An 18,253-nucleotide genomic window follows, 5' to 3' on the forward strand; every position below is an offset into this window, starting at 1 on the left:
GGTCCAGAGTCCAGGGGCAGGAAGGACGCCTGGGCTTTCCTGGGGCTTTTCAAACCAGGCTGTCGGGTACCCCAGGCCCTCGGAGCAGTAGGAACACCAGGAAGGAAGGGAAGGCAGGTGCTCCTTGCCGGCTGCCCAGGTGCTGGGCCCCAGACAGGGCTCCTTCCTCCCAGCCCAGAGGTATTGCTCACCCCGCCCGCCCTGCCCCGCCCCACGCTCCCAGGGCCTAGGAGAGAGAGCAGCCTGCTGGTGGGGCAGTCTGCTCGCTAGTCTCATCCGCAGGCTCTGGGCTCCGCTGACACGCTGTTTTTGTAAGTCTGTGTTGGACAGAGCAGTAATGGTAACCGGTATTGATTGCAATTTCTCTTTTGGAATCGGGAGTTCCCTGGGGACCAGCCAGGGTGCTCGGAGGCTGGCGTCCCGAGGCCGCCCCGGGAAATAGACCTGGACTGTGACCGGCTAAGGATCTCTTCCCTTCCAAAAGGGACTGAATGGCTTTTCTGCCCTGGCCCAAGCCTGGTCTCCAGGCAACGCTCCATCCATTCTTCCCCTCCCCTCCTTGCTCCACACCCTCTGGGGCCCACTGGGGCCATGGGGGCGGGGGGGGGGGAGGGCGGGGGGGCGGGGGCAGAGGAGGGGGCACAGAGCTGGAGCTCTGGGTTAGGCAGCTCAGGGTCAGGATGTCTCTGTCCCAAGCAGGCAGCATGCCCCTGCCTCCACCGCACCACACGCCTCTGGTCTGAATGTCGCCCTGGGATTCGAATGGGATCCATCCTGGACCAGTGACCTCTGCGGTCGGGTGCCCCCGAGGGAGGGACAAGGGAAGGCCAGGCTCAGGCACGCTGCAGAAGTCGCCCTTCTCCCTGGGCCCAGTTGCCCTGAGACTCCTCGTGTTTGAGGGGCTCCTGGGAAGTGTGGGTTCCCTCACTGCAAGGCCTCCCTCTGACGATGGGTCAGCCACAGTCCATGCTCCAGACTGCCCTGCTCCTGTGGTCATCTGTGTTTGCTTCCCTTTGCCGGCCCCAAACCATCAGTCCTGCTTTAATGTCCCAGCCTGGACTCAGCTGAGGGGGGACCAGGACAAGGATCAAAGTGGCCCAAAGCATTGCAGGGTGACAGTGGTGGTCGGAGCCGGAGAGAGCCCTCAGGATAGGGGGTACCACAGGACAGGACTCCAGCTGGAGGTCCGGCTGTCTAACCCCATTGGAGGTGGCTCTTCTGGCCAGAGTTCATTCATTCAGCACATGTTCACTGAGCATCTGCTATGTGCCAGCGTGTTCTGAAGGTGAGATACTAATGCCTCCTGCTCTCCGTGAGAAATGCCACGCGCTCTGAAAACAAGAAGTCCTGGTAAGGAACTGGGCAAGGATGTGGGACACAGCCTAATTTTGATAGAGGGGTCAGGCCAGGAGCTGGTCTTTGGCGTAGACCTGAACGAGGCCAGGAGTGAGCCAAGGAAAGAGCATCGCGGGCACAGAAAGAATCGTCACAAGCAAAGGCCCTGGGGTGGAATGAGCGCACGCACACTGATTTTAAAACACTGCCGTCATCCATCGCCAAGGGGTCTTGCAACTCTGCCATTTTTTGAGTTAGGAATTTATGAATTGCTTGGGTGGGGGGGAGGCCTTATAGATTATCTAATTTATTTCTCTCAATATGTAAGTCAAGTGTTTCTTCAGCCTCTACTCAAATACCCCTGATGACACGAACCTCACTACCTCACAAAGGCCCTCATTTCAATCCTTTATGGTTGCGAGCTCCATCCCCAGTAGGGGGCGTGCAGGAGGCAGCCGATCAATGATTCTGTCTCATCATTGATGTTTCTATCTCTCTCTCCCTCTCCCTTCTCTCTGAAATCAATAAAAATATATTTTTTTAAATGGTCCCAGACACACATTTCTAAGTGGCCTCAGGCTGGGGGGCTGGCAGAGGCCTGGCTGCCACACGCCCTCCGTCCTGCCTCTGGACCAGCCTGCCCCGAGGAGGAGGAGCCAAGCTGTGGAATGGCGGCTCCCCCACCATCCCAGGGGTGGCTGGTCCCCTGTGGGTGAGGAGGGTGGGCTGCCAGGCCACCAGGAAGCTCCGCCAGAGCCAGCCTGGGAGGCCGACAATGTGAGGAGCCCTGGTCCTCGGACCCCTCACCGGCTGGCTGGCCGCTTCCCCCTCACTGTGCTGCTCCCTCCACAGGCCTCCGGCTCCCTCCTTCCCAGCAGGCCCATCGCTGACTCTCCGCACACGTGCAGGGTGAGGCTGCACACGGCCCCCCAGGGATCAACATAACACCCCCTTTTCTCCTTCCCCTGCAGCTCCGGCGCCTTTGTTTCAGGAGGCGGGCACTGTGTCTGGAAATGTTACTGCAATTAAATATGCACAAGCAGCGGGGAGGGGGAACGAGGACAATGAAGGATGTGAAACATCAGACGCAGCAGCTGCTTGTTACTATAGAAACCCCAGCTCCCGCCACCATCACCACAGCACCCCTTCCTCGCCTAAAATCCCAGAGGCCAGCGTTTCTGGTCCTGGGGTCCTGGCTGTCCAGGGGGAGCACCTGTGGGCATCGTGGGGTCCTGGCTGTCCAGGGGGGTCACCTGTGGCATTGTGGGGTCCTTGCTGTCCAGGGGGAGCACCTGTGGGCATCGTGGGGTCCTGGCTGTCCAGGGGGGTCACCTGTGGCATTGTGGGGTCCTGGCTGTCCAGGGGGAGCACCTGTGGGCATCGTGGGGTCCTGGCTGTCGAGGGGGAGCACCTGTGGGCATCGTGGGGTCCTGGCTGTCGAGGGGGAGCACCTGTGGACATCGTGGGGTCCTGGCTGTCCAGGGGGGGCACCTGTGGCATTGTGGGGTCCTGGCTGTCGAGGAGGAGCACCTGTGGACATCGTGGGGTCCTGGCTGTCCAGGGGGGGCACCTGTGGCATTGTGGGGTCCTGGTTGTTGAGGGGGAGCACCTGTGGACATCGTGGGGTCCTGGCTGTCCAGGGGGAGCACCTGTGGGCATCATGGGGTCCTGGCTGTCCAGGGGGAGCACCTGTGGGCTCATAGGCTTGATTTGGAGTCTTTCCTGTTCTTCCTCACTCTCCACCACCCCCCTCCCTCCCCCCCCCCAGCCACTAGCTCTGACCCTGGTCCTGATTGGCAGCAACCCCCTCCAGTAGTTCCGAGTCCCAGTCCAGTTACATAATAAAGGGCGGGAGAGCTTCCGCATTTGACTGGGGGGGGGGGGGGTCCACAACATGGAGACAATGGGGCACATTCGGAGTCCGGGGCGGGGAGCCAGGCTTTCTCTGCACCTCCTCTGGGTCCTCTCCAACGCGGGCAGCAGCGCTTGGCTTCCTCTTGCTTCTATTCCGTCTTTTACCCACAGCCCTGAGTGGGGTCTGCACCGTGGGGTCTGTGTTGGAGGGGGTGGGTCCACGTTCCAGAAGACTGGCAGGCTGCCAGGAAGCTGCGGTTCATGAGGGGGAGGGAATTCCAACATGATGGCACTCAGCAGGGATCCGTGTGACGTCCGGGCCTGGGACAGAGCCCCTGTCCAGGGGGAGAGCGACGTAGCCTCGCAGTGGCTCCCCAGGGCCCTGAGTTAACCGCAAGGCGAGCGTGAGGCAGAGCTACAACGGTGCTGCCTCCCCCGCCCACCCAGCCCCTAGCAAGTGCGTGCGTCTGAGGCTGCGGCTGCTTGGCCGGCTCCACAGGCCCCGATCAGATAAGGCCGATTGTCACCACCAGGCAACGTGCCAGGCACATAGTAGGTCTAGTTGTATACAAAGATTAGCGAGGGGGAGGGAGGGAGGCAGGAAGGAAGGGAGGGAGAGGAGAGAGAATTAGAGGATTTGTAGATACACCAAAGTTTATTCAGAAGCAAGAGACCCACCAGAGTGATGAGGTTATTTGAACCCACATGAAAGGAATAACTGTTAGGAAATAAAATCCCAAGATGCGTAACCGGGAGGAAAGTCAAAGGGCAGGATGGCTGCCTCCGGTGTGTGAGGGCGAGTGAGCGGTACAGGTGTAGGGTCAGCAGGCCCCGTGGCAGAAGCAGCGCTCACGGAGGGAGCCACGGGGGAGCCACAGAGGGAGCCTCGCGAGGCCGACTGCGAACAAGGAAGGTCTGGCTGCGGGTCAGAGCCCTGGACGTGGCTGGGTCGCTGACAGGAGGTGAGCTCCCAGCCCGGGAGATACGCAAATGAAGGCTGGAGAACCTTTGTCAGAGGTGTGGTCGCCCAGCCTGCGTGGCTCCGGGGTTGAGCCTCGACCTATGAACCAGGAGGTCATGGTTCGATTTCCGGTCAGGACACATGCCCGGGTTGTGGGCTCGATCCCCAGCAGGGGGCGTGCAGGAGGCAGCTGATGAATGATTCTCTCTCATCATTGATGTTTCTCTCTCTCTCCCCCCTCTCCCTTCCTCTTTGAAATCCATAAAAACATATTTAAACAAAAACGATGTGGTCCGACACTGCAGTTCTCAGCCTGCACCTTACAGCCTCCTGCAGAAAGTGTCCTTTGCAGAGGTCCCCATCTCCAGATGCAGAAATCGTGAGCTCGTGCGTGGAGGGTGGGACACCATGAAACATTCCTGTGAGGAGGGAGGGTGAGCCAGCATCAGAGCTCTTGTCATCGGCTGAGGGGGTCACTCAGCCCGCGGAGGGGAGGCCGACCTCCACATAATGGGATGGGAAGGTACGGAGCACCCAGCCTGCCTCCCTGTGAGGGCCTGACATTCCTGGCAGGTCCTCCCCACGCCAGCATTACCCTCCCCGCCCCAGCTTCCTTCTCGGTCAGCATCCTGGTCCTGACGCCAGGCCCTCCCCATGGCAGTGGCAGCTGGGGGTCTCCCCTGCCCACCTGGCGAAGAAGTGGGCCCCCAGAGAGCAGCAGAGTTAGCGCTCAGTCTCTGTCCGGCTGGGTCTGGGGTGGGAGGACACGGACCTGAGCTAAGGAAGCCTGAAGCCAAATGCAAGCCCCTCCCCAACTCTCAGGCTCCCAGGCTCCCCGTTCACTAGTAAAGGCAGCTCTGACTCCTCCAGTTCTGATTTCCAGTTAGAACCCTGGGAATTGTGAGGAGAGGCTCAGGCCTGTGTTCAGTTCAGTGCAGAGGGAGAGCTGGAGCCAGAAGGCCTGAGTGCCGTCCACTTAGGGCTGTGTCCTGACAACGGAGATGACATCTCTGGCAGATGTAAGAACAAAAACGCAGTGCACATGAAAGACCTTTGCAAGCTCTTGCAAAGAGTAGGACAGATGAGGACTTCTGTTCGCCAAATGAGCACTTACCGTGTGCCAGACACTGGTTATTTTTTAAATCTTTACAGCCACTGTATGAAGTATCATTTGCACCTCCTTGTACGGGTAAGGCTCAGAGAGGTTAAGTAATTTGCTCAAGGTCACACAGCCAATAAAAGGAAGAGTCATATTGGAACCCAGATCTCCTCTGACTCTCAAGTCCCCTGTCTGTCTGTAAAACCCCGAGGCGTTTACACTTAAAGGAACAATTACTGTGACTTCTGTTTGTTTGCATATAGAGACTCCTCATCTGTTGGAGCTGTTACCCTGCCTCTGAGCCTGCACCAACTTCATCCTTTTCCCCTTCCCTTCCTCTCCCTGGGCAGTAGTCCTGGCGAAGGGGGGGGGGGGGGGGCCAGCTGCCGCCCGAGTTGCTTCTGGTGTTTGCCCAGATGGGGGAGTCATGGGCCACGTCCTGCTTGTGTCTCCAGAAAACAGGTTTTTCATTACTTTCTACGGCGGGCTGTACATCTCGGACGTGCAGAAGGAGGACGCCCTCTCCACCTACCGCTGCATCACCAAGCACAAGTACAGCGGGGAGACCCGGCAGAGCAACGGGGCCCGTCTCTCTGTGACAGGTAGGCCGGGGGGGGGGGGGGGGGGGGGTGCGCCCCAGCCCCTGCCCAGCCCTGAGACTGGGCATGTCCACACCGTGGATCAGAGCGTCTCAGAGAAGCTTAAAGGACTGGTATGGAACACTGCGGCAAACCTTGCCCAGTTTGTTTTGGGGGCCCTTCATATAAGGACGCAAACGATGAATTATTTATAGGAGTCTATTCCTGAGGAGGCCCACTCTCCTGAGGAACTGTGTCCCTATTTATCAAACAATGAGAGTTACGGGAACACACACACACACACACACACACACACACACACCCGCTCTCTGCTTAGATTTCATTAGATTAAGTTGGATTAGGGAGCTTTTTATTTTCCTTCTATCTCTAAGTATTTAAGATTCTATTTTACCTATTTATAAGTACATTTACATTTTTTGTGGTAGCCCACCTCACAGCATTTGAAAGTAGGCAGAAGAGCCTTTGTGAACACAAATATGTCCACATTAAGTAAAGGATTCTTCTGGAGTGGTCACTGCCGCTTCCGGAGGGTGGAGGCTCAGATTGCCTGAAGTCGGTGCCGGCCCCTCCCCTCCTGTGCCGTCTGTCAGGCCCGCCCTCGCCTGCGGGGTGTGTGCTGCTCTTCCTATTTCAACAGGTGAGAAAAGCAGGGCTTAGGGAAGCCAGCGCTTTACCAGAACTCGCACCCTGACCCCAGCGGCCGACCCCTAGGGAAGGGGCCAGGAACCCCACACGCACACTCAGCCACAGAGCGAACAGGGGTGCATGGAGCCCCTGGGGCCGGCTTTCTGGGTCCTGCTCTCCCAGCAGCGGCCCCCAGCCCTGCTCCTCAGGGCCTCGCAGTCCAGTGCTTCCTGCCACCTGCAGGCCATGTGCTCTCACCACCTGCAGGCCATGCACTCTCACCACCTGCAGGCCATGCGCTCTCACCACCTGCAGGCCATGCGCTCTCACCTTCTCTCACCACCTGCAGGCCATGCGCTCTCACCACCTGCAGGCCATGCGCTCTCACCACCTGCAGGCCATGCGCTCTCACCACCTGCAGGCCATGCGCTCTCACCACCTGCAGGCCATGCGCTCTCACCTTCTCTCACCACCTGCAGGCCATGCGCTCTCACCACCTGCAGGCCATGCGCTCTCACCTTCTCTCACCACCTGCAGGCCATGCGCTCTCACCACCTGCAGGCCATGCGCTCTCACCACCTGCAGGCCATGCGCTCTCACCACCTGCAGGCCATGCGCTCTCACCACCTGCAGGCCATGCGCTCTCACCACCTGCAGGCCATGCGCTCTCACCACCTGCAGGCCATGCGCTCTCACCTTATCTCACCCCTGCAGGCCATGCGCTCTCACCCCTGCAGGCCATGCGCTCTCACCTTCCCTGTTGCATCCTCTCCCAACCAGTTCACCTAAATGCTGGCCACGGCCTCACCCCGGTGTGACAGCTTCCTAACCGTTGTGGCCTGCCGTTTGAAAAGCTATGCTCTTGAAGTGATGGGATTGGAGCGGCTTTGGGAAGGAGGATTGCCTGATGGTCAGAACTCCTGGTTTGGAGACTAGACCCCCCAAATCATGACAGCTCTCTGGGCCTCTGGAAGAGGAGCCGGACTGGGTGACCGCTCCGATGCCGGCGCCTCTGGCGTGGTGTGGTGTGGTGTGGGGAGGCCGGCCCTGGCCAGCAGGTGGCTCTTGCCAGGTTCTTCTCTCATTTGTAGGCAAGACCAAGGGAACAGGAGCCAGGAGGGCAAGGGTCAGGCTCTCTGATGCCTCCTGGTGCCTCCTGCACCTGGCCCTATGCCTGGCACACAGTAGGTGCTCAGTAAACAGTTGTGGAATTAACCAATGCCAAAGGGAACTGTGCTGTCATCGGGTGAGGAAAGGGGCTGCACTACGCGGCTCCATCTCCGGGGCTGGACGTAGGGATCGGCCACTTAATTCCCAACTGTGTCCGTGGTTCCATCCGGGTCACAGGGACTTGTCTGTGCATGCTGCTTCGCTCTCATCCGCATGCTGCCCACACAGCGTGGGGAAGGCACGGACACCCCACCTCCTGCAGGCCTCTCCTTTCCCTAGCACCAATATTTAGCCCTCCATCCTACTAATTTCACCTCCACTTGGGAGGAGAATAACGGGATTCCCTCAGAAAAGACACTCGTTAAACTGGAGGAGATGCCAGCCCTTCTCCTTCGGTCTTTATGGCCCACCAGCTGTGAGAAGGAGGGTAGGCAGAGAATCAGACACACAGCCCACATAGAGAGACAGAAACGAGGACCGGAAGGTGCCCAGACAGACAAAGGGGAGAGGCTCAGGCTCGGAGAGAAAGGCATTCCACAGCGTGAAAGGGACCTACAGGGGGCAGCAGAGAGCGGAGGGAAGGGAGGGAGGGAGCCAGAGACTACGGGTTTCAGCTGAGATGTTTCATTCTGTGGCCAGAGCCCCGTGAGCCCCTGGGGCTGGGGCTGGGGCTGGGGCTGGAAAGGCGTGGCCCTGCCCAGCCAGAAGCTCTGGGCCAGCAGCTAGGCCAGGGACAGGAGAGGTAGCAGGGTGTCTGGGCGGAGGCACCTGGTGGCCGAGGGGTCTGAGCCCGGCACACTCCCAAGGAATGGCCACCCCTCCTGCTCCCCAGGCCCAAAGGCAAGAACAGGTGGGGCCGGTGCACGGGCCGAGCGTGGTGGGTGGGCATAGATGAGGGCGAGAGCCACGGCCACATCAGAAGCTCCTTCACCCTCAGAGCGATTGATGGAGTGAGAGGGAGGGAAGGAGGGGAGCCGTGACATGAAGCAGCCGCACTTCCGGCCTCGCCCCACTGCGCACCAGCTGTGCAACCAGCATCAGAGAAATGAGGTCTCCAAGCCTCCACCACCTCCTCTGTCAGGTGGGCGTGACAGAATGTACCCCGAGGGTCGTGCAAATTAAGTAGGGTCCTGCCGCAGGCCGCCTGGAGGAGTGCTGTTGCTGTTGCTGCTGGTTCCTGTTCCTTCTACATTTCCCAGGCGGGGGCGGGGGGCGGGGGACAACGCCGCGTTTTGTCTTTTCCTAAGTAGAGGAGGCAGTGGCAAGAACAGTGTGCGTCCCTAAAACACAGCCTGCCACTAACCCCGCACATCGGTGCTTTCTTCCGGCCACAAGAGCTTTCAGGGGCCTCCGATCCGTGGACAAGGCATGGCGTGGCTTTTGTAAAAGAGGGACCCAGGGCCAGAGAGGCCGAGACCAGAGCGGCTCCCCAGGTCAGAGTCCAGAGCCAGGACCGGAGTGTCTGGGGGGTCCTTCTGGGAAGCGCTGTTCAGCCTCCCGGGGCGCCTGCATATAGAGAGGCTGTTCAGCCTCTCGGGGCCCCGCGCCCGTCTCCCCAGCCCCCTCTGGCCCAGCAATGCCGAGCCCCGGCTGCACACGCCACAGCGCTTCCTCCGCTCCCGAGAAGGAAAGCGGTTTCTCTCCCGCAGAATCTAATTTCACGCCTGAGCCTCGCTGATTAATCCCCTGCCCCCTCCTCCGCGGCCTGTCAGCCCCTCCGCTTGTAAATTCCGCGTGTGCCACAGAATTTGTGTGTTTGCATCAATTAAGTGTCACATTGAGTAATTCTTCCCTGGCACCGTGTTTGTTTATCCCAACCATTCCCACAGGGGGTGGGGTTAGAGCCTCAGGAACTGGCAGGCAGGGAGGCCTCAGAGCAGTTGCCCGGCACGTCCGCACGGCCTTGCCACGTCTGCACGGCGGTGCCACATCCGCACGGCGGTGCCACATCCACACGGCGGTGCCACATCCACACGGCGGTGCCACATCCACACGGCGGTGCCACATCCACACGGCAGTGCCACATCCACACGGCGGTGCCACATCCACACGGCAGTGCCACATCCACACGGTGGTGCCACATCCACATGGCAGTGCCACATCCGCAGGGGTGGCAGATCCCCACAATGGTGCCACGTCTGCACGGTGGTGCCACATCTGTCGAGCCAGAGCTCACACGTTGCCATGCTGGAGGCACCCACTCCTCTGCCTCCCATGCAGATGAGGAAGCAGGTGCTGAGGGACCATCCGCACCCAAGGGCACTGGTGACCTGTGACCCCTGCGTCTGCACGGGGTCTCGTGTGTCCCAGCGGGGCTCATGCGAGAGCAGTGGGAGGTGGACGGGAGCAGAGCCTCTAGGAAGTCCTTCCCAGGGAGGACAGTGTCCGGCCCGGTCCCCTCCAGGGAGCTGAGCTGGGGCGAGGGAACTGCCCTGAGCCCAGGAGGATGCAGGGCCTGCGGCACCCTTGAGTGCGCTCAGCACTGGATGAGTCCCCCTCCATCCCACTTGCTGAGCCAGGTGTGGGCGACCTGGTTCTGCTCCGGGCTCTGCGGTCTGACCCCGGCGGGTCGCTGCCTTGCTCTGGTCTCAGGTCCTCATCCAGGGAGCCCGCCAGGCCCCTGAGCCAGCGCTGCGGGTCCCTGAGCCTGGGAGGCTCTGCCATGGGGAGACCTGCCCGTCCCCGCTGCGCGCCCCGCTCATCCTCCTCAGACACGAACGGTGCCAAGCCGGGCCCTGCTCGGTGCCAGACCCGGGAGACGCAGCGATGGGTCCACACTGCCCCGAGGTGTCCCTGCTGCTGGCGAGGGCCATGGGGGTCGGACAGTGATTTCTCCTGGGAGAGGGCTGGGTGGGTGGGAGGGGGGACCTCCCTTTTCACATACTGTACACTCGCCCACACCTTCATGTGTACATATTACACTTTCAAATGTTTCTTTAAAAAGAAGAGATTGTTTGAAAATAAAATGAAGGAAAAAGGAAGCTCTGGGAGCCCAGCGAGAGTGGCCTGTCCAGGGAGGGGGGCAGGGGGCGCCGTCCCAAGGATTGGTGCTTAAGCTGCTCTGAGAGAGGAGGAGAAGCTGGCCCAGGAGGTGGGGACACAGGGTCCCACAGGCACAGAGGGAGCGGCTGAGAGGTGGGAGGCAGTGTAGGCGGGCCAGGCCCGGAGTGCGGTGGGAACTAATCACTGGGGCCCTGGAGCTCAGGGCAGGCGTGCACTGGGTCCTGTGGCTGCAGGGGAGCCTGAGCAGCTGTCACAGCAGCGGAGGCCCCAGGGGAGGAGCCCGGGGGGCTGTCAGGGTGGGCGCCAGCCTGAGCGAGCAGCGGGCACCACTCGGAAGTGGCACGGCCGTCACTCACGGACCGGCCTGCTCAGGCCTTGGGCCTCAGAGTCTAGGGCTCAGGGCCTGCGTCACTGCCTTCTCTGGGTTTGGGATAGCAAACAGTGGGTAACTGTTGGGGGCAACGAGGGTGTTTGCAGAAGGCTTAGCTTGCAAGCCCTTCTGGGTGCTGGGGAAGTGCACTATCTGCCCGACTGCTGGTGGGGTGACGGGACAGGGCAGGCGATTGTCCCCATCCTGAGGGGCTCCCACAGGGCAGGGGAGGCCCAGACCAAGCCTTCCCCATCATCGGCAGCCCCAGACCACGACTCTCCTGTCACAGGGACTCGCTGCTCCCGGGGCTGGCCAGCCTGCATGGGCTGCAGTGCGAGGGCTGCACACTCTCCCTCTGCACCTCAGGCTCTTCCCTTCCCGTCCTCTGTCTGTCTGTCCTTCTAGCTGAGCCAGCCTGTCTTTCCCCAGCCCCTGCTCCCGGCCCGAGGTCTCAGGGCCTCCGCCCAGCAGGAGCAGGAGTTTGGGTCAGTGACTGGCTCAGGGAGACCCCGAGAACCCTCCCACACTGGGTGTTGCTCTCTGGGCACCAGTGGGCAGCAGGTCCTGCTCCGGGTGCTGCCTTCCCTCCCCCAGCCCAGGGCACCCAGCCCAGGGCCAGCCGGGGCCACCCACACGCTCTGCCTTCCAGACCCTGCCGAGTCCGGCCCCGCCATCCTGGACAGCTTCCACTCCCAGGAGGTGTGGGCCGGCCACACCGTGGAGCTCCCCTGCACCGCCTCCGGCTACCCCACCCCCGCCGTCCGCTGGCTCAAGGATGGCAGGCCCCTCCCGGCCGACAACCGCTGGACCAACCATGTCACAGGGCTGACCATCAGCGACCTGCGGACCGAGGACAGCGGCACCTACATCTGTGAGGTCACCAACACCTTCGGCTCAGCGGAGGCCACAGGCACCCTCACGGTCATAGGTGAGTGAGGAAGCTGCTCTTCCAGCCCTGTCCTGGACAGTGACCTTGACCGTGGCCTGTAAGAGCACCAAGGGGTGAGGGGAGGGGCCTGGGGGCAGCTGCGCCTGCCTCTGGCCGCCCCGGGGGCCGTCTCCTGGTTGGGAGGCAAAGCAGGAGACTGCCTCTGGCTCCAGCTCGGTGAGAGAGTAAGTGGCCTTGGGCAGGCCACACCCGGGACCCAGCCTCGGGCCCTCTTCTGTGCAATGGGTTCAGGATCCCTGGCTTCCTACCTCCCAGAGGTCACAAGGTCAGATGGGCCCAAGAGGGTGATAGGGACAGCTTGCAGGGTTTCTGGCTGTGGAAGGAGGCAGTGTCTGTACGAAGAGCACCCAGCGGACGTTGCTGCATTAAAGAGAACATAACTGCCCCATCAGACGCTGGGAGGAAACAGCCCAGGCGTCCTTCCGGGTAGTCCTTCCTGCTTCTGCCCCGCTCAGGGCCCAGGGGAGCAGAGAGGCCCTGGGTGCAGAGGGGAGGAGAGACAGAGGGCTGATGCCAGGGAAGAGCCCCGGAGCAGGATTGGTGAGGCCCAGGGGCACGCTCTGCAGCACCCCTCTCTCCCCCACCTCCGCCGGCCGGCCGGCCTCACGTTGCCCTCTGTAAAGCGAAGAGGCCTCCTCACTCTGGCACCGAGTCTGACTCTGAGTGTCTGCTCTGTGGGCTGCAGGGAGCTGCTGGCAGTCGTGGGCCAGGTTCGGAGACACTCGGGGGTCTCACTCCCGTGGGGCAGCAGTGGCCTGAGTCCTGAACATGGTACCTGATGGCAGCAAGACGGTCACTCGACCTGGGCGGGGGTGCAGGCCACCAAGGTGCTCCCATCCACCCCCATGTTGCCCCCTCGCCACCCACCCCACCACCCCTTCACCAGGTCTCAGGAGCACAGAGCTGCAGGTCTGCAGGCCCTTGGGGGGGACCAGAGAGCCCAACCTCTCCCGGGCCGGCCTCCGGGGCCTGGCGCCGCATTCAGCCCAGATGGGGCCCAGCCTCCTCTGCACAGCCCAGGGCAGGCGTCCTCACACTACAGCCCGCAGGCCACATGCGGGTGTTTTTGCCATTTTGTTTTTTTACTTCAAAATAAGATATGTGCAGTGTGCATAGGAATTTGTTCATAGTTTTTTTATTAAACTATAGTCCAGCCCTCCAACGGTCTGAGGGACAGTGAACTGGCCCCCCGTTTAAAAAGTTTGAGGACCCCTGGTCTAGAGGGAGAGACAGACACAGAGGTGATTAAAGACCACGTGCTTAGCATGGCGTCAGTGCACCCAGGGAGGCCTGAAGAGGGACCCTGAACCCGGCCTGTGGGGGCCGTGGGGGCGGAAGGCTTCCTGGAAGAGGTGACCCCTGAGCTCAGGGTGGAGGATGAGAAGGAATTAGGTAAAGGGGTGGCGACACTCCAGGCCGGGCCCGAGGGCAGGAGTAGCCCCGGGGTGTGGGCAGGCTGCCTCTAGAGGCTGCTCCTGAGCCGAGGGGCAGGTCCCGTGGGGCCTGATGCCCTTGAACGCCACCCTGAGCTGCTGGGCCATGGAAGTTCTGAGCGGGGCAGTGGCAGGCGGCAGCGCGGGGACAAATGGGGGGACACGGGAGATGGGAGGCAGGGATGGGCAGACTGCCGGGGCCAGGCCGGGAGCCGGGTCTGCAGCAGGGCAGCTGTGGTGGGTGAGGACAGATGGCCTAGGGCGTAGCAATGAAGGCAGAGCAGCAGAAGGCAGGACTCGCTCTGTGGGGTGAGAGGTGAGTGGTGGGTCCAGGGTGCTCCCTGGCGTCTGGGGTGGGTGACAGCAGGATGATGGGCCAGTCAGGCCCCCATCCAGCTCAGGAGCTGCAGGGAGCGCCACAGCCCCTCGGAGCAAAGGACCCCCTGAAAGCACAGCCCCTCAGAACAACAGGTGCAGAGACTGCCATTTCACAGAGGAGTAAGCTGAGGCCCGGACAGGGGGACTCACCAGTCCCAGCCCCTCCGCCCAGGGCTCTGGCACCGGGGCCTCTGATGATCCCGGCGCACCCGCGGCCACACTCACCCACACGGAGCCCTTGGCTCCCCGCTCGCCCTGCTCTCTCCCCGGCCTGGCCCAGACCCCCTCCGTGTGACCCTGACACCAAAGAAGCTGAAGACCGGCATCGGCAGCACGGTCATCCTCTCCTGCGCGCCGATGGGCTCCCCCGAGTACACCATCCGCTGGTACCGCAACACCGAGCCGGTGCTGCCCGACGCGGCCATCTCCATCCGCGGGCTCAGCAACGAGACGCTGCTCATCGCCTCGGCCCAGAAGAGCCACTCGGGGGCCTACCAGTGCTTCGCCACCCGCAAGGCCCAGACCGCCCAGGACTTCGCCGTCGTGGTGCTGGAGGGTGAGCGGGCCGCCCGTGCAGAGGGTGGTTTCGGGACTCCAACGCCCTGCCGGGAGGTGCCCGGGCCCGGGCGCCCGCCGGCCCCCGGATGGGAGGTACGGGGCGGCTCTCTCTGCACCCCAGGCAGATGCTGCCTTAGTTAACCCTCCTGGGCGCTGGGGAGATCCTTGTTTAATGGTTCCGTCTTGCAGTTGAAGAAATTGAGGTTTTCGGCCACTTGCCCAAGGGGAAGTGCCGGTCAGCTTAGAGCAGGGACATGGAAAACGGGCTGGTGGGAAGGGCAGGCAGTAGAGCGGAGGGCCCCCAGAAATGAGGCAGAGGAGAGCAGGCAGTGACCCAGCGGGCATCCGGCTCTGCCAGGCACCGGCTCTCCCCAAGTTTGAGATAAGGGGCCCCCAGAAATGGGCAGGGGCTGGGACTGGCAGCATGTTGATGTGCCATGTGGGTGGGGGTGGAGTGCATGTTATATTTGCCTTGCTTTCCTGTTTATGTTTGTTTGGGTTCTTCAGACCCATGTCACCCTTTTACACCAATCCTGCACGGAAGGAGGCCGGGCCCCGCCCCGCCTGGGTGGGGAACAGGGACAGTGGCCTGGAGGAAGCTGGGCGCCGTTAAGCTCCGGGGCTAGCCTGTGCGGTCGGCCAAGCTGGGCGCCGTTTGCACTTTAAGCCTCAAACTGCAGGCTGTTTGCGAGAGCACCATCCCCCCTCACCCTCCTGCCCCCGTCTGCCAGAATGAGAAATGGAACCCGACTCCACAGGTCCGGCTGGGTCAGGCCCCGGTTCCACACACAGTTAACCTCTGCGCCTCTGCCTTTATTAATAAAGGGAGGAGGGAGAGTAGAAAGGGAAAGCGGAGAGAGTAATGTTTTATGAAGCACTTACAAAGTCCTGTCCTCAGCATCTTTAATGCATTAGTTCGTTTAATCCTCCCAGCCTCCGGATGAGGAATTCATACCCAGATCCCCATTATCACCATCCTCTATGGAGACGAGCTGGAAAGACTCAGAGAGGTTCAGTAACTTGCCCAAAGACACAGAGCTAAAGTGGCTGAGGGAGGATTCAAACCCAGAGTCTTCATTCCTATGCAGTAGTGACTGGCACCTGACGGGGATTCATGAATAACGCGAACCAGTGTACCTGAGAGTTCTTTATATTGTCCTGGCCGCTGCTTCCCCTCCTCCCCCGTGGGGCGGGGGGCTGGTGGGATGGCCGCTCAGCGGCTCAGTGACCTGAGGGGGCTCCTCACTCCTGCAGACGGCACGCCCCGCATCGTCTCCTCCTTCAGCGAGAAGGTGGTCAACCCCGGGGAGCAGTTCTCGCTGATGTGCGCAGCCAAGGGGGCCCCGCCCCCCACGGTCACCTGGGCCCTGGACGAGGAGCCCGTCGTGCGGGATGGCAGCCACCGCACCAACCAGTACACCATGTCCGACGGCACCACCATCAGCCACATGAACGTCACGGGCCCCCAGATCCGGGACGGGGGCGTGTACCGGTGCACCGCGAGGAACTCAGTGGGCAGTGCCGAATACCAGGCGCGAATAAACGTAAGAGGTGCCTGTCTACATTTAAATATCAGAATAGGCTCTGAGTCCCTTTGCCATCTCTGTGGTCCTCATCTCTCGTGGTGATGGCTCCTCGTGCTTGGTTGTCCTTTTAATCTTAATAGAGGTCTCTTTCCTCTTTCTCCCCTTCCCCTGCCCTCCACAGTCCCGTCGTCCATCCGTGTGTGTGTGTGTGTGTGTGTGTGTGTGTGTGTGTGTGTGTGTGGCACAGTTTACTGCCTTGGCATCCCCACCCACTCCACTCCTCTTCCCTTCTCCTCTCCTGCAACCTGCCCTGAGCCCGGCCCCATTCCCCCATTCGATCTCTCTGGCCCCAGGTATATAAGCGCCAGGCCAGCATCCACCAACCCACCAGGGCCTTGCCTGGACAGGCCAGGGAAGGAGCAGAGGGGCCAGGCTTGACCTTTGACAGGGTGTCCACCAAAGCTGTGTTCCCAGTGCAAACCACGGAGCCGTCCCCCAAACGCTCCAGGAGGTGTGAGCAGCAGGAGCCGTAGCATCCTCTCCTCCCCATCCTCTGTCCGCCACCTCACTACCCACCAAGGCTCAAGCCGTCAAAAGTAGGCGGCTCAGGCTGGGCGGGGTCACCCAAGACAGGCAGCTCCAAGGGGCGGAGTCCTCAGGTTCTCCAAGTCTCAGTTCTCCAAGTCGCTGCGATGAGAAATCTCCTCTGGAGCCCTTTGCAGCCTGTGACGTCAGATTGACCCTCATCTGACCCTACCAGTGACCTCTGACCCAAGCACAGAGGAGGCTCAAGAGAAGAGAGGGGTGCTCGGGACCAGGGGTGCTGGTGGCTGCCGTGGGGAGGGGAGGGGCGGAGGATCATGCTAAGTGCACCTGAGCCAAGCAGGTCTCCAACCCCACGTGAAGCACATGCCCTCCATGTGGCCCCCTGCCCTCCCCTCGGCATCTGAAAAGGACGGAGCCACAGTCCTGGGAGGGTCCCGGGGCAGCTCCTCGCCTCCTGGGTGGGAGCCTGAGCCTGGAGCCTCTTGTGCCCGCCCAGCACCCCCTGCACGGTGCCTCTGAGCCCCCACACCCCCACAGGACCATCTGCCCCGCTGACCAGTGACAACCTCCCTCCCCCTGTGACCAGGGGCCCTTCTCAGGGGCCCCCAAACACATTTACCCGTGGAGAGTCGTCCAGTGAAGACCTCCCTGTGGTCCTTCGGACAGCATTATGCGCAAATTGAATGGAAATGACAATGTCCACGTTTCCATTTTAACCCCAAATCTTAATTCCTCAGAAATGAGGACTCGCCCTCCCGAGCTGCCCTCCCTGGAGAGGCCTCGGCGCCCTCCTGGGCCCTCCCTCAGGGGATGGACTCGTGCTCTGGGCAACTACTGAAGCCAGTCACTGCGTCCTGGAGGAGCGTGGGCGCCCCCGTCCCAGCCTCCGCCTCCAGCCTTGTGATGCAGGCCACCCTCCCCTCCCACCAGCGGTCTGCGCCCCTGATGGTCTCCGAGCCCAGCGCTGAGGACAGCACCCAGGCAGCGGCTGCCCCAGGCTGACCGCCGCCGCCCCTCCTCTCCTCCCTCCTGACCCCGCAGGGCCCCCCAGCATCCGGGCGATGAGGAACATCACGGCCGTTGCCGGGCGGGACACCCTCATCAACTGCAGGGTCATCGGCTACCCCTACTACTCCATCAAGTGGTACAAGGACGCGCTGCTGCTGCCGGACAACCACCGCCAGGTGGTGTTTGAGAACGGCACGCTCAAGCTGACGGACGTGCAGAAGGGCATGGACGAAGGCGAGTACCTGTGCAGCGTCCTCATCCAGCCGCAGCTCTCCATCAGCCAGAGCGTCCACGTGGCCGTCAAAGGTAGGCCCGCCCCCAGCCAGGCGGCCGGCCACGGGGGCCGCGGCCTCTGCATCTGAGCGGGTGGGACACCATGAGGAGAGGGCTCCGCAGAGTGTCTGAGGGGCAGGGGCAGGGTGGGCGCCTGCGGGGACACAAGGCCACGGGGACCTCTGCATTCAGGTTTGCTCCATGGGCTGCAGGGCAGGACAGCCCTGGCCCCAGAGGAGCCAGGGAGAGAGGCCAGGACGGAGATGGCAGGCTCTGTAGGTCCCCTGACGGCAGCGTGGAGGGCCCACCAGAGGCCGGCAGGAGGCGGCGAGGGGCAGGGGGCGGGAGCCAGGAGCCTGCAGGCAGCAGGAGGCGGGGTGCAGGAAGCAGGCGCTGGGTCCCGGGCTCCCTTCTGGGGTACAGACTGGCGGCTCCAGACCTGCTGGTGCCGCTTAAGGCCTAGGAAGCACCTCCTGGAGCTCAGGCCCCAGCCTGGTACCTGGGAGCCACTGAGTGACTATGGGTGAAATGAATGGATGAATATCAATGCGCGAATAAATGCTGCGT

The 18,253-nt window shown here is 61.7% G+C and overlaps 1 protein-coding gene across 1 annotated transcript in view; it reads left to right on the plus strand.

Annotated features, from left to right (window-relative positions):
• Positions 1–18,253, plus strand: part of DSCAML1 (DS cell adhesion molecule like 1) — a 305,318-nt gene that overhangs the window by 214,964 nt on the left and 72,101 nt on the right. The window contains exons 3-7 of the mRNA XM_008150117.3: positions 5,705–5,851; positions 11,665–11,943; positions 14,056–14,331; positions 15,588–15,884; positions 17,447–17,719. Coding sequence (XP_008148339.2) covers positions 5,705–5,851; positions 11,665–11,943; positions 14,056–14,331; positions 15,588–15,884; positions 17,447–17,719 — 1,272 coding nt within the window. The remainder of the gene's footprint in view (positions 1–5,704; positions 5,852–11,664; positions 11,944–14,055; positions 14,332–15,587; positions 15,885–17,446; positions 17,720–18,253) is intronic.

The sequence above is a fragment of the Eptesicus fuscus genome, chromosome 13 (assembly GCF_027574615.1).
Source record: "Eptesicus fuscus isolate TK198812 chromosome 13, DD_ASM_mEF_20220401, whole genome shotgun sequence".
Lineage (NCBI taxonomy): Eukaryota > Metazoa > Chordata > Mammalia > Chiroptera > Vespertilionidae > Eptesicus > Eptesicus fuscus.